The sequence below is a fragment of the Penicilliopsis zonata genome (assembly GCF_001890105.1).
Source record: "Penicilliopsis zonata CBS 506.65 unplaced genomic scaffold ASPZOscaffold_3, whole genome shotgun sequence".
NCBI lineage: Eukaryota > Fungi > Ascomycota > Eurotiomycetes > Eurotiales > Aspergillaceae > Penicilliopsis > Penicilliopsis zonata.
The window spans coordinates 1202671-1216964 of record NW_019208913.1 but is presented as its reverse complement, the minus strand read 5'-3'; the positions used below and the strand labels follow the sequence as shown (position 1 = coordinate 1216964).

General features: G+C 55.3%; 5 protein-coding genes across 5 annotated transcripts; 3 read left to right on the top strand and 2 right to left on the bottom strand.

Moving 5' to 3' along the window:
- Window positions 1–1340: 1340 nt before the first annotated feature.
- Window positions 1341–4323, top strand: ASPZODRAFT_150132 (hypothetical protein; the record flags this gene model as incomplete). The annotated part of the gene is made up of 2 exons (XM_022725580.1): window positions 1341–2101; window positions 2160–4323. 2 exons carry the CDS (start codon window positions 1341–1343, stop codon window positions 4321–4323), a joined length of 2925 nt encoding a protein of 974 aa, XP_022583713.1.
- Window positions 4324–5032: 709 nt separating this feature from the next.
- ASPZODRAFT_61441 (hypothetical protein) lies at window positions 5033–7646 on the top strand (the record flags this gene model as incomplete). Its single annotated transcript, XM_022728987.1, has 2 exons — window positions 5033–7554; window positions 7610–7646. 2 exons carry the CDS (start codon window positions 5033–5035, stop codon window positions 7644–7646), a joined length of 2559 nt encoding a protein of 852 aa, XP_022583712.1.
- A 469-nt stretch (window positions 7647–8115) lies between these two features.
- Window positions 8116–10289, top strand: ASPZODRAFT_13930 (hypothetical protein; the record flags this gene model as incomplete). The annotated part of the gene is made up of 6 exons (XM_022724543.1): window positions 8116–8167; window positions 8253–8345; window positions 8398–8748; window positions 8827–8927; window positions 8981–9131; window positions 9199–10289. 6 exons carry the CDS (start codon window positions 8116–8118, stop codon window positions 10287–10289), a joined length of 1839 nt encoding a protein of 612 aa, XP_022583711.1.
- Window positions 10290–10309: 20 nt separating this feature from the next.
- ASPZODRAFT_1421438 (hypothetical protein) lies at window positions 10310–11721 on the bottom strand. Its single transcript, XM_022724823.1, has 2 exons — window positions 11332–11721; window positions 10310–11276 (listed from the first exon to the last, which is right to left on the bottom strand). Exons 1-2 carry the CDS (start codon window positions 11461–11463, stop codon window positions 10374–10376), a joined length of 1035 nt encoding a protein of 344 aa, XP_022583710.1. The 5' UTR covers window positions 11464–11721; the 3' UTR covers window positions 10310–10373.
- Window positions 11722–11798: 77 nt separating this feature from the next.
- ASPZODRAFT_129611 (hypothetical protein) lies at window positions 11799–13856 on the bottom strand. The gene is made up of 4 exons (XM_022722307.1): window positions 13395–13856; window positions 12799–13309; window positions 12253–12744; window positions 11799–12188 (listed from the first exon to the last, which is right to left on the bottom strand). The coding sequence occupies exons 1-4, from the start codon at window positions 13721–13723 to the stop codon at window positions 12006–12008; spliced, it is 1515 nt and encodes a 504-aa protein (XP_022583709.1). The 5' UTR covers window positions 13724–13856; the 3' UTR covers window positions 11799–12005.
- Between the last annotated feature and the right edge of the window lie 438 nt (window positions 13857–14294).

The following is a 14294-nucleotide window of genomic DNA, read 5'->3' as shown; positions in this document are numbered from 1 at the left end:
TATTATTGTACAGATTCATGATTATTCTACGGTTTAATAGGCTTGGGGGGATTTTCTTGGTACGGGAAATAGCAAGATGGTGTTGGCGGTTCTCGTCCATGGCCACGCTATTGTAGGTAGATACTGGAACGGTGAATCTAATAATATTATTACGCCTTCCAGGACGTGATTATTGTCTAATAATATGATTGACCGAAACCGTGGAGTCGCCCAGTATTGGCTGTTCGTGTTATTGTGGCGTCGAGACGGTATGGGAGGACTTTCGGGGCACGGAATACTACATACGGAGTAGTAAGACAGACAGACTATGGGAGGTGAACAGTAGACGGCGCCCCTGGCAATAATAAGAACGATCAGCTGTCTACTCCGTACTCCGTATATACGGGGTAATCTCACCAGACAACCAGCTTCAACGAGTCAAGCAACCAGTGCACACTGCATGGACGGGGTTCGCTGACCGCCCTGATCCAGGGCAAGCCAGCCAGGCCCAGGGTGTACGGAGTATGTACAGAGTACTCCATACAGACTTGGAGCAGCTGCTAGGATGCTTATGTGGTAGTTGTAATGGTTAGTTCGCCAGCTAGCAGCAGCTGGAAGCGTCAGTGGCGGGCTCTGTCGTCAAAAGGCACCCACTGACTGAGCAGTGAGCAGAAATGGCCCTGTCGCCCTGGCGATAGTGCTTAATCATCCTTGCTAGTCGGGCCCCCAAAGGATCTGATCTGCGACACGAGAAGCAAACGCTCACGACCTCCGCAAGACCACATGGCGGGAGGACGGAGGATTTCGTGTCCCATTGCCCTGCAGGAAGCCGGATTGGCTTTCGCAAGGCTCCGCCAGTTGTTGAAGCCTCCCCGCGCGCCGCCGAACGAACCATGGAAAACAGAGTCGATCTCAAGCCTCAAGGAGGAGGAGGAGGATCTGCTCAGCTGCTGAGTCAGACGTCATGTGCATGTTGCACTAGACCTGTTTGGGAAAATGATGTGTCATGTGATAATTGCTCCCGATCGGGTATCTTTCGGCCTGAGGCAGAAGTTGCCTGTGACGACAGCTGCCTGTGATTGATCGATCACGCGGACCTCTCCTTGCCTTCGTTGAGCCTCTTCTATCGAGAGCACCAGCTCCAGAGACTCGCTCGTCCTCGGGACTTTTCCGTCAGATCAAGAGAGAGCCTCTGCTTGAGATATCGGCCTTTGATATTTTTGCCTTGCAGTTAGTTTTGTCTCGTCGGATGGCCCCCGTCTGCCTCCAGACCGACCTGGCTTGCGGGCCGCTGCGATAAGCTCTTTGGAACGGATAGTGATGACTACTACTACTACTACTACTACTACTACTAGAAGAAGATGATGACCTCGAATATTTTGTCGAGGTTTTTGCCTCCGGCAGAAGGCTCGCACTCGGTGTACGAAGCGATCGGCCAGCACGATGCCGAGTCGGATGGCTTTGATGACGATGTGGAGGAGCGCGCGGGGATGGCGATGGACGACGACTTGCGGGACCATTTTGACGACCACGAGCTGGAGGACGTCCTCGCCCATGCGACCGAGAGTCAGCTGGGGAGTCCGAGTACAACAACGTTTGCCTCCCCGGGTCGTCGACGCCAGACTGCACCGGCAGATCGGTTCGGGAAACGGGAGCCTCTCCGGCGGAGGCCTCCCCATGCCCGCTGGCTGCAACCCTCACCGCGAGGCTTGGAGCCAGAAGACGGGGACGATGACGTCCCCGCCTCGCTTCTGGTCGAAGGCCATGAGGAGGAGGGGGGGGAAGACGATGAAGACCTCAAAGCCCGGCTGCCACCGCCACCCCACCACATCCCCGATCCAGACCCTCCTGTGCCCGGACCGTCCGTGACAGACGAGTCGGCGGCACGTTGGGCCTCTGCCCGATCCCAGCAGCCGCTCTTTCCCGCCAGTCGTCGCAACAGACCGATCACAGGATGGTCGCTCGGTCAGCATCCGAGCTTGGGATCGGTCGACCCGAAGCAGAAGGCGATGTGGCGGTGGGCAAACGTCGAGAACCTGGATAACTTTTTGAAGGAGGTCTATGAGTATTTCTTGGGCAACGGGATGTGGTCAATTATATTGAGCCGGGTCTTGAATCTCTTGTGAGTCGGGATATATATATTGTACCTGTTACAGCCTGAGGCTAAAACTTTTTGGTAGGACGTTTGCCTTTGTCGTGGGGTTCACGACCTTCCTCACCAGCTGCATCGATTACTCGAAATTCCGTGGCAGTCGAAAATTGGACGATATCCTGATCCAGAAATGCGTGGCCAACATGTCCACCTCCTCTACACTGCTGCTTTGGCTGCTCACGTTCTTCTGGATCGGTAAACTGTTCCAGTACTTACTTGACATCCGCCGGCTCCGGCACATGCACGACTTTTATCTCTATCTACTGAGCATCTCCGATGCCGAGATCCAAACAATTTCATGGCAGGAGGTGGTCAGTCGCCTGATGGCGCTGCGCGATGCGAATCCTGCCACCGCAGGGGCGGTCTCTGCCAAGCACCGCAAATACATAGGCAGCCAGTCCAAGCAGCGGATGGACGCCCATGACATTGCGAACCGGATCATGCGCAAGGAGAACTATGCGATTGCCTTGGTCAACAAGGACATTTTAGACCTCACGCTGCCCATCCCCTTTCTAAGGAAGAGACAGCTCTTTTCCCGGACGCTCGAGTGGAACATCAATCTTTGCATCATGGACTACATCTTCAACGAACAGGGCCAGGTCCGATCGTTGTTTCTCAAGGATACACACCGGCGTGCCCTGAGCGACGGCTTGCGTCGCCGATTCGTCGTGGCCGGAATCATGAATATCTTCATCGCACCGTTCATCGTAGTCTACTTTATGATGCTCTATTTCTTCCGCAACTTCAACGAGTTCAAGAAGAACCCTTCCCAGATTTCCTCTCGGCAGTACACTCCGCTGGCGGAATGGAAGTTCCGCGAGTTCAACGAGCTCTGGCACCTATTTGAGCGTCGCATCAACCTCTCCTACCCATTTTCCAGTCGCTATGTCGACCAATTCCCCAAGGACAAAACTGTCCAGGTGGCTCGCTTCGTCGCCTTTGTCACTGGCGCTCTGGCGTCGGTTTTGGCTCTCGTCTCGGTCGTGGATCCCGAGCTATTCCTGGGGTTCGAGATCACCCCGGACCGCACCGTGCTCTTCTATCTCGGCGTATTCGGTTCCGCCTGGGCTCTCGCCCGGGGGATGGTCCCCGAGGAGACCGACGTGTTTGATCCGGAGTATGCGCTGCTGGAGGTGATCAATTTCACGCACTACGTCCCCACGCACTGGAAGGGCCGGCTGCACAGCGACGATGTCCGACGGGAGTTCGCGATGATGTACCAGATGAAGATCGTCATCTTCCTGGAAGAGATCCTCAGCATGATCTTCACCCCATTCATCCTGTGGTTCAGTCTGCCCAAGTGCAGCGACCGGCTCATCGACTTTTTCCGAGAGTTCACCGTGCATGTCGATGGCGTGGGATATCTCTGTTCCTTTGCCGTCTTTGACTTTAAAAAGGGCGCCAACGTGCTCTCCCAGGCGGGTGCGCACCGGCCGCCACCACCAGATCGACCGCAGGATCTGCGCGCCGATTACTTTTCCACCAAGGACGGCAAGATGCTCGCCTCCTACTACGGGTTTTTAGACCATTACGGCGCCAATCCCCGGCCTGGAGCCCCGCATCCTTCCTTTGCCCGCCGCCCGTTCCATTCACCCCCGGCGTTTCCCACGCTGGGATTACCCACTGGTGGTGACATGGGTCTTTTCACTGATCATCATCAACAGCAGCAGCAGCAGCAGCAGCAGCAGCAGCAGAACTCACAACCGGTACGCCCATTCATGACAGGCCTCTCTCGCTTCGGTGCCGCCGGCATGGCTGATGCTCATACCCACTCACCCATTCCGTCGATACTCCTGGACCCGCACCACCAACCCTCAGGGTCAGGATTCCGGTCCGTGACGCGACCTCCTCCTCCGGCTGCTGCTGCTGCTACCGGCGGTCGCTTCCATCGGTCCTTCCGAGCACCCCGTCCGCTTTTTGCCGACCCGATTGCAGATGATTCCGAGTCTCCGCCGCCTCCCGCCAGCGATATGCGCAGCCCCCGACGGACAGAAGGCGGCGCCGAGACCAGCGACAGCAACCTAGGGGAATCGTGGCGGGTGAACCTGTCGGGCGATGTGGAGGACGACAGCGACGAGGCTCGTGAACCGGATACCGTCGACGCATTGGTCCGAGGCGCCGGGGTGCTGGGGTTGATCCAGCAGTTTCAAAAGGCCAACACGGAGGGGGGGAGACGTGCGGTAGGGATTTAGTTGAGACATTGGATATTGCTTTCGGTAGATTTAGAGTATCTATTCTAGTAGAATACCTAGATATACTCTCTTATACTCTATCTACCTATACTATCTCATAGGTGGGATACTTATTATTGTAATCTGGTATGTATCAGGGGCTGTATGGTACTGTATTAACTTTATGTACTACCTAGGTAAAGACATGTTGTACAGAACTTATATTATCAACCTATAGAACAGATATAGTATTAACAAGCATATAGGAGAGCCTAACAATTTAAGATAAACAAGCTAATAAGTATAAGTATTAATAATAGTATACTACCTAGTAACTACCTAGTAGATAGTATACTACTATATATGAATGTGGGGTGTTACAACTTACAGGGTCATTGCCAAGATTACCAAGATTACCAGGGTCATGTAATCCCGGTAATTACCAATCCCAAACATCTCTTGGGCTGGTCTCGGACGCTCTCACACTCTCGCCTCCTCCTGCTTTCCCTTCGTCTTCCCAACTCACCATGAGCCGAGGGTGTCGGTCTGCCAGGGTTGCGATGTTTACAGAGATCGGCTTGATCTTTCTGACCTAATCGCTCGTTTCGAATGTTTTTCTGATCAGAATCGGCTTTTTTTTTTTATTCCTGGGTCGAGTCGCGTGACAGGATCTCGACTCGAGCACTCCAACTGACAAACAACTTCAGTGCTGAGGCTGCTGTCTGACAGCATGTTTCGAGCACGTCGATACCGGGCGTTCCTCGTCTGCACGGCCGTGTTTGTCTTCTCCTTCTTTTACTTTGGTCGCACCCCCGACTGGGCTCCCGAAGTCTTCAACAGCCCCCCGTCCCCCGTCGACCATGAATACGTCCCGCCCGATCTGTCTGGCCAGGAGGTAGCTGCCACGCCGCCCCATGGGTTTGTTCCTGAGCCGGCTCAGGGGAGGGGAGGGAGGGGAGGAGATGTTGGCAAGACGAATCCGGAGCAGAAAGGGACACCGCCAGAAGGAGAAGACGTGAACACATGGAACGAGATCGGGTTTGGGCCGCAGGGGCAAGGCCGGTTTGAGGTGACCCTACCGGAGAGCAAGCGACCGGAGCCGCACTGGAAGAAGCACGCGGAGCACTTCCCTGTCGCGGAGGGGGAAACCATCCAGCTGCCGACGGGGACGGCCGAGAAGCTGCCCAAGCTGCAGGCGAGCTTTCACGAGGAGTCCCCCCCGGAGAAGCTACAGCGGCTGCAGCGGCTGGCGGCCGTCAAGGAGGCCTTCGAGCATGCCTGGTCCGGATACAAGAGCTCGGCCATGGGTCACGACGAGCTGCAGCCCGTCAAGGGCGGCGCCCGCGATCCGTTCAACGGCTGGGGGGCGACGCTGGTCGACGCCCTCGACTCGCTGTGGATCATGGGCATGCAGGACGAATTCGCCGCCGCCGTCGAGCAAGTCGCCCACATCGACTTCACCACCAGCGACCGCAAGGACATCCCGCTGTTCGAGACCACCATCCGCTACCTCGGCGGTCTGCTGGGCGCCTACGATGTCTCCGGTCAGCAGTACGCGGTACTGCTCGATAAAGCCGTCGAACTCGCCGAGATCCTCATCGGTGCATTTGACACCCCGAACCGCATGCCGCTGACCTTCTACTACTGGGCTCCGGACTACGTCTCTCAGCCTCATCGCGCCGGCGTCCATGTCGTCCTCGCCGAACTCGGCTCCCTCTCCCTCGAGTTCACCCGCCTGGCCCAGCTGACTAAACAGCACAAGTACTACGATGCTATCGCCCGTATCACCAACGAGCTCGAGAAGATGCAGCCCACCACCAAGATCCCCGGTCTGTGGCCGCTGCAGATCGATGCCTCGGGCTGTAAAAAGGCAAGCTCCAAGGCCACCTCCGAGTTCGACCTGGATGAAGAAGAAGAAGGAGTCCCGGCCCCGTCGCCCGCGCCTGTTCCCTTCCCCAACACCGGACCCCCGACTGATATCGAGAGCTACATGAGGCTTGGGGAGCGTGATGATGGTGCCTCTGCCGATCAGCACACGGATGGACCTACCGCCACTACTCCGGACGGGAACAACCAAATTCGGAGTCGTTCACCCTCCGAGAAAGACTGCCAGGAAGGCCTCATCAGCTCACCCGGGTCGGTCGATCGCTTCGGACTGGCCGGCCGGGCCGACTCGACGTACGAGTACCTCCCAAAGGAGTACCTGCTGCTGGGGGGTCTCAATGACCAGTATCGCACCATGTACCAGACGGCCATGGACGTGACCCGCGAGCACCTCCTGTTCCGACCCATGGTCCCTGATGACCGGGACCTCCGCTTCCTCGCGACGGCTATCATCCATCGAACCGCAAAGCCCGGGATGCCTGATGTGGAGTACCGCTATGAAGGCACCCACCTCGGCTGCTTTGCCGGCGCGATGTTCGCCCTCGGGGCCAAAACGTTTGGCCTGGACGACGATCTGAAAACGGCCACCCAGCTGACGGAGGGCTGTCTGTGGGCCTACGAGTCAACACGGACAGGCATCATGCCCGAGACCTTTCAACTGCTCCCCTGCGCCGACCCGCACTCGTGCGCCTGGAACCAGACGCGCTATCACCGCGCCCTCGATCCGTCCGAAGAGGGCCGCCTGCGGCGCGCCAACCACATCCAAGAGCAGCGTCTGAAATTCGACGAACAGGCGCAACACGAGCTGGAGACGGCCGGCATCGCGGTTCCGTCGGAGGCCCCCGTTATCCCTGCTCCGCCGCACGATCCCAGCAAAGTGAAACGAGATACCAGGCATCATGATTATTATCATGATGATGGCTATGATGACGATGAGGCTCCCCAGCCCACGGAGACACCGCCTCGTTCAATTCAACCCAAGGACGGCGCCGCCGGCCCGCCCCCGGGACTGCCCGTGCTCTCGCACGAGGAGTTTGTCGCGGCTCGCATCCGCAACGAACACCTCCCAACAGGCATGGTGGACGTTATCTCGTCCAAGTACCTGCTGCGGCCGGAGGCGATCGAGTCCGTGTTCATCATGTACCGGCTGACGGGGGACAGCGTGTGGCGGGAGAAAGGATGGGCCATGTTCGAAGCCATCTCCAAGCACTGTCGCACCGACCTTGCCCACTCTGCCATCAGCGACGTCACCGTCGAGACCCCGCGCTTTATCGACGAGATGGAGTCCTTCTGGCTGGCCGAGACACTCAAGTACTTCTATCTCCTCTACAGCGAGCCAGACGTGCTCAGTCTGGATGAATTTGTCCTGTAAGTTTTTTTTTTTTTTTTTCCTTTTAATTTTGGAGTGTCCTAACTGTTCTAGTAATACGGAAGCCCATCCATTCAAACGTCCATCGTGATTTCGGTTCTCTTGTATCTATTTATCTATAGCTATAATGCATTGTCTTAATGTCTTTGTAACAGACATTCCAATGGCCCTGGTATGCAGGCCTTGAGTGTACACGAGATCAACTTTGTACAAAACATACACTATTCTCTATCATTTTCACCACTATTTAGAAGTCATCAAAGATCCGATCCCTAGATAATTATTGTTTCCTAACCTTTATCTACGTATATTTGTGGATCTGCCAAACTCGCTCTCTCCCCGCCCGCTTCTGCCAGCCACAAACACACTCCTGTTTCACACCAGAACAGATCGTCCGCGTCTAACTCTCTCGTCCACTCACCCACCTTCAGCAGAGCTGCCCTGCAGCTGCTCCCCTTTGCAGACTCGCCTCGGATATCCCCGACCAGGAAAACAAAAAAAAAAAGGACGGGATGAGTGCAGCGGCACGACTGCCGTCAACGCGAATTGCGCTGTAGGAAATGGCGTGTGAGGGGGATGCTGGACGGTTGGAGGAGCACCAATTCTGGGACGGTATGCTTTTTCTTTTTCTTTTTCTTTTTCTTTTTTCTTTTTTCTTCTCTCTTCTTGTTTCTTGTCTAATGTTTTTATTTGGTAGAATTGCAGAGTATTGTCTCTACGGCGTGCGAGTCGGAGGATCGCATCGATGACGTCCTGCGTGCCCATCTCGGCCTTGCGACCAGCTACAAGGGTAGAAGAGAAAACCACGAGGGGAATCGCCAAAGGCTGATTAATGTGTCTAGATGACTTCCTTACCACCGACTACGACATCTCCCGTTGCTCGTATATACTTCTCTCGTCGCCGCTCTTCGCCGCACATGCCCCGTATATCCGTCAACAGATCATCTACAGCCTGCTGCAGGAGGACGACTGGACGATGTTGCAGCTGATTGTGTCGGTGCTGCTTTTCGACGGGCAGCAGCATGAGGTCACCCTGCGGCAGATGAATGAGATCGGCGTCTTTGCCCGTCTGCTGGAGCTCATCCAGGGCGTCGACGATGGGGATGAGGGTGAGGGCGCGGGTCTGCGTCGCTTGCTCTTGGGTCTACTGTATGAGATGTCGCGCATCCAGCGGGTCAGGATTGAGGATCTTGGTGAGCCCCGGCTTTTTAAGAAACGGAAACAAAAAAAAAAAAAAAAAAAAAAAAAAGTAAACCATCTAATGAGAATAGTTCTCGTGGACGACGAGTTCATCAAGTGTCTGTTCGAGATCATCGAGCACATCTCATTCGACGCCAATGACCCGTACCATTACCCTGTTATTCGCGTGTTGGTGAGTTTTCGACTACTTGACTCTTCGTAAAATGAGTCTATGCTAAGGGATAGTTGGTGTTGAATGAACAATTCATGATCTCGGCCCATGACCCGGTCGAGAGTGGCCATCCTCTCACCAACAAAGTGATCAAAATCCTGTCGATGCACGGCAACGCCTACAAGACTTTTGGCGAGAACATCATTCTTTTGATTAATCGAGAGGGTATGTTCTGTTTTTTTTTTTTTTTTTCTGTTTTCCCCCTACATGTATGCATGCTAACCCCCCCCAGGTGAAACTTCTCTACAGCTCCTCACCCTCAAACTACTCTATCTGATCTTCACAACCCCGAGCACCTACGAATACTTTTATACTAATGACTTGCACGTCCTGGTTGACATTCTCATCCGCAATCTCCTCGATCTACCAGAGGAGGCCTCCGCCCTTCGACACACCTACCTACGCGTTCTTTACCCGCTGCTCGCCCACACACAGTTGAAATACCCTCCCTACTACAAGCGTGAGGAGTTGACCCGCGTACTAAGCATCCTGGTGCATGGCCAGTTCTCCACGGACCCCGACCAGGAGGGGAAGATCATGCACTTTGACGAAGTCGATGAGACTACCCGACGGCTTGTTGACCGGTGCGCCACGGTGGATTGGCTGGTCCCTGTCCCCGAGAAGACGACCACAACCACAACCACAACCATCACGTCAAGTATAGATGAGATTGGAGACCCCCTAGCCGTCACCCGGACGATCTCCTTGGCTTCGACAATCAGTGATTCCCCCGGTCCTGCGTCCCCCGACCCCGCGTCCGCCTCGGTGCTGAGTGTCCATGAAGTCGCCTCGATGCACGCCAAACCAGGTGTCATGACTCCAAGCCTCCGCGTCAAGCCTGAACCACCCAAACGGCGCTGGCGGGGGCGACGTAACGCTGAAGATGAAAGCAGCGACAAGGCCAGCTCTCTCGGTCCGTCGCCTGCTTCTGTTCCTGCTCCTCCTCCTCCTCCTCCCCTTATCATATCACCAGCGTCGTCATCGTCTCCTTCTTCTACCATGACGAGCCCGAAACGCAGATCAGTGTCAAACCCACCCCCGGCTCTGCCCCCGCCCCGCAGGTCATACCTGCCCAATCCTCCACCCCTGCCCAAGACATGTACCCCAAGCCCGACAGGTCTGCCGATATCCCCTGTCCCCGTCCCCAGTTTGCCCGGCACCAACGGGTCATCATCCTCCAAGTATGCGATGAAGCCGGAGCCCCCCAAGGCGCGCCGGCGGGGACGAACTGTACACGCGCCGAGCGACTCCAGCCCGACGCATGCAGGCAACACTGGAGCGGTGGGGTTTGAGGAGGCAATGCAGAATTTACGTATCTCTTAATAAGACTTTTCAATAAGTAATAAGACTCTTTGGTCAATAAGTACGTAAAGTAAGATCGGAGTGTTAAGTACATTGAAAACAGAACTATTGAATGCCCCAGAACTTCTCCGCGCCAAACGTCCACTGCGTATCGCTCTTCCAGCCATCGTCAAACGCAGAGAACAGCACGAGGTCGCCGTCAGGAAACGCCTGCCGCAGACTATCAATGGCGACGCGCTGGTTCTGTACCGAAGGCACAGCGACCCCATTCGCCTGGCCGGCATGCGGCCAGCCGGACTCGGTGATGCGCACCTGTTTTCCAGCGCTCCCGGCGAGATGATCCATCTGGGCACGAACGTAGCGGCCCGCGTCGGGGGGGACCTCATTCCCATCAAAGAAGGCATGGCAGTTTGCCGCGCAGTAGTCGGACGCCTGGCACAGTTCGGGATGGGTAACGAGCGAGTTCACCGTGTCGACGGTCACCACGGGGCCCGTAAAGCCTGCGTCTCGGAGACGGGCACGCGCCGTGTTCAACGCGGCGACGATCTCCGCGGCACTATTCTGCCCGCGGTTCATGAGTTCGTTGCCGATCGCGATGGTGTCGAAGACCCCCCACGACGAGACGGATGCAGCCTCGATGAAAGGTTGGAGGCTGTTCGGGAAATTCTCCAGATCGTACACCCCTGCAAACACTCGCATCTTGTGTCGTTGGGCTGCCGTCGTGACCGTGTGCACCTGGTCGCAGTCTACCCCGTAGATGCGGACTAGAGCGTACCCTTTCCCTGCGAGCTGGGCGATGTCGCGCTCGACGCCGTCGAGAGTCTTGCAGGTCGAGTCGGCATTGTAGGGCGAGTACGAGATGCCGAATTGTCGGTTGGAATGGGAGTTCACGTCGACGTCGACGTTGACATCTGGGTTGACGTTGGAGATGGATGGAATAGACAGGCCTGGCGCAGGGAGACCTGTCTCGACGGGAATCGGAGGAATATCGCTTGCTAATGGAATCCCCTGGTCTGTCAGTTTTATCACCCCAGCAGGCTCAAAAATAAGAGGATGTACATACTGTAGGCCCTAGCCGAGTCTCGACGCTGACGGTATTCCCTGCATCGTCTACCCAGACATCCACCTGCACGATCGGTGCTTGCTGGGCGAAAACATATCGCGTCAAAGCGATAATTAGCAGGAGCCCTTTCATCTTGTCGATGGTGATGGTCGATCGGGGGCTGGATCAAATATGTTGGTGTTGGCCCCGACAGCAGGAACTGTGGACGCTGGCCAGTCCAGTTGAAGCCGATAATTAATGGTCAGGGTGGTCTAAAAATCCCAGCTGAAACGGTGTCCATCCAATGTTACCTTCAATCGCCCCCAGAGTACGACAGTCCCTCGATCGATTTCTTCACCGGCATCCTGTCGAGAATGCGCCACAGCTACAGAGTACACTCAAGGGGGGTGAATGCCTCGGAGATTGGCATGATGATTCACCATGGAATGCCACAGTTATTGGCCTCAACAATTGATATTAGAGAGTGAGCTTGAATGCAAATCTTATTATTAAAAATGTTCTTGAAGGGAAAAAAAACAACGGTGTCAGGAAGGGTAAAAGAAAGGAATTAATAACACACGAAGAATGGGGGCTTTCTATGCACGACCAGAGTCAAGTGGACGGACAACTTGCACAAGACAGAATTATGCTACAGACTCGTAAAGATCATAGGACATGAATGAATCGTCGGCGGCTCACTTGCGTCGACTTAGGACTTTTGTAATGGCATGTCGAATGGTCGTGCCCGACTTCTCAATCTCTTTCTTCGTCAGGCCCATCGTCACACAAACCTTCAGGGCCGGCGGGATGTCCTGCTTGGGTTCGAAATTGTCGTGCAGCGTCTTCAAGCGACTGATGAGCACACCGTTTGCAAGGCACTAAGAACAATCGTCAGCTCTGAACACGCCATGCGATAGACTTGGCGTTCTAGGTGATACGTACCTCATCGACAACATCTTGCAGCAGATATTGCTGGTCGTCGGCGGTGAGCCGCTTCGCAGCCACCACCTCGGGCTTGATGACCAGAATCATGATCGGGTTCTCGGGGGCACTGGTACAACGGACCCAGTCGCTGCGGGGATCAAGTTGAGCCCACATCGCCTTGGTCAGATCTCTCAGCTGCGAGACGAGGTCCGGGCTGTTCTGGAGGATATTGATAGTATCACTGGCAGTGGTGGACAGAAGGGCCGGCAGGGCGGCCGAGAACGTGTAAGCTGCCGCAGAGATGCGTTGGTGGTGAATGATCTCCTCCGAGCCAGCGCAGAACCCTCCTCCGGCAATGAGTGGTCCGGCCAGCGATCCCACAATCATATCAACCTCGGCAGCATCCACGTTCTGGTGTTCCGTCACGCCTCGACCAGTTCTACCCAGAACACCAAACGACCATGTCTCGTCCAGGATCAATCGAAACTTGTACTTGAGTTTGAGTTCGATCTGTAAAGTATTAGATGGGGGAGAAAATTAAGCTCATATGAAAGAGAAGCTCACAATCTTCGGCAAGTCGACCATATCCCCGTAGGACTCGAACAGGCCCTCCGTGATAATGAACCGCCTCGTGAGCGGCTTTCGGGCTTGTTCTTTGGTGACCTTGGCCAACACGCGCTCCAGATCTTCCAGATCATTGTGCTCGTACCACCGGACGATACTACGGGAGATCTGAATACCTTTGCGAATGGCATAGCTGACACCCTTGTCCGCAACGATGATGTCGCCGCGCTTCGAGAAGGCCGGAATCACGCTCGAGATGGTCGAGAACGCCTGCGAGTAGACAATGCAAGCATCCGTGCCCAGGTACGCCGCCACGTCCGCCTCGGTCTTCATATGGACATCCTGCGTCCCGTAGAACCCGCGAGGACCGCAGGGCCCCACGCCGTAGTTGCGCAGCGTCTGGATCGCCTTCTCCTTAAGCGACTCGTTGGCGTTGAAGTTGTAGAAGTTGTACGATCCCAGATTGACCACCGTGCGGCCGTTGGCCAGTTTCGACTTGGGTCCTACCGGTCTTGAGAAGATTAGCCAAAGAAACAGATATTACAAGCTAACAGTCCCCCCCCCCCTTTCTCTCCGCCGGAAGGGACAAAATTTACCCAACAATCACCGTCCGTTTTTCCACCTCCATTTCCTCCAGAGGCGAGGGCCGTCCAACCAAGGGTTCAGGCGTCCATTCATCCACCAGGTCATCGATCTCATCCTCCGAAAGTTTGACCACTCCAGGCTTGGTCGAGTACTTGGGCGCGAGGAGATACCGCACCGCGAAGAGGAAGAGAAACAGTTCGACGGCCGACCGGACCGGATCATTCTGGTAACTCGATTTCACATAGCGGAGGAGGATAGCAGACCCGGGGATCCGATGGAACAGGTCAGCCAGCGAGTGGAGGTGTTCGGAAAGGAGGCGCTGCGTTTCCTGGAGATCCATGGCGATTTTGTGGCCCTCGAGAAGGCGCCTCTGTTACGCCGGCTATGCCCGGAACAAAACTTGGCTCTCTAGATTCGTGTTCCTAACACACGACGAAAAGAAAGAAATTTGAAAATGAGAGAACGGGCAAGATGGGAAGACCGGGTTTGAGAAGTCCGTCCGGAGGCTTTCAGGAACGGGAAGGCTGAAGCCTGAACCGGTCAGCACGTGACTTTGTAATGGACTCCCGACTCCGACTCCCTCGTCCACCCGGCACCGTCAGACCACCACGGCGTTGCAGGCATGGCATTGCTCCTGGCACCCCATGGTGACTGGATATTTGGTCGTTCTGCAGACCTTGACGAGTGCTAAACTAAGACTACAGGTTCCCTGCAAGATCGATTCTCTGTCACCAGGGGAAGACAAGCGGCAATCTACGAGAGAATGAATGCCTACTGGCTATTGGTATACAAGGGAAAAAGGAGTCTCCAGCACCCGCCGCACAACGGGCAGCATCAATCTATTACTATTTAAAAGAAAGCGACCGGCGAGACAAGTTGTAACAAAAACAAATAGGAGAGATAATAAGAAG

Excerpts from the sequence above, each read along its gene's own strand:
- ASPZODRAFT_1421438 (XM_022724823.1), bottom strand. The coding sequence starts at position 11,463 with ATGAAAGGGCTCCTGCTAATTATCGCTTTGACGCGATATGTTTTCGCC. Across the intron at positions 11,277-11,331 it reads AGACTCGGCTAGGGCCTACA|GGGATTCCATTAGCAAGCGA; the intron begins GTATGTACATCC and ends CTGACAGACCAG.
- ASPZODRAFT_129611 (XM_022722307.1), bottom strand. The coding sequence starts at position 13,723 with ATGGATCTCCAGGAAACGCAGCGCCTCCTTTCCGAACACCTCCACTCG. Across the intron at positions 13,310-13,394 it reads AAACGGACGGTGATTGTTGG|ACCGGTAGGACCCAAGTCGA; the intron begins GTAAATTTTGTC and ends AATCTTCTCAAG. Across the intron at positions 12,745-12,798 it reads TGGTCGACTTGCCGAAGATT|ATCGAACTCAAACTCAAGTA; the intron begins GTGAGCTTCTCT and ends AATACTTTACAG.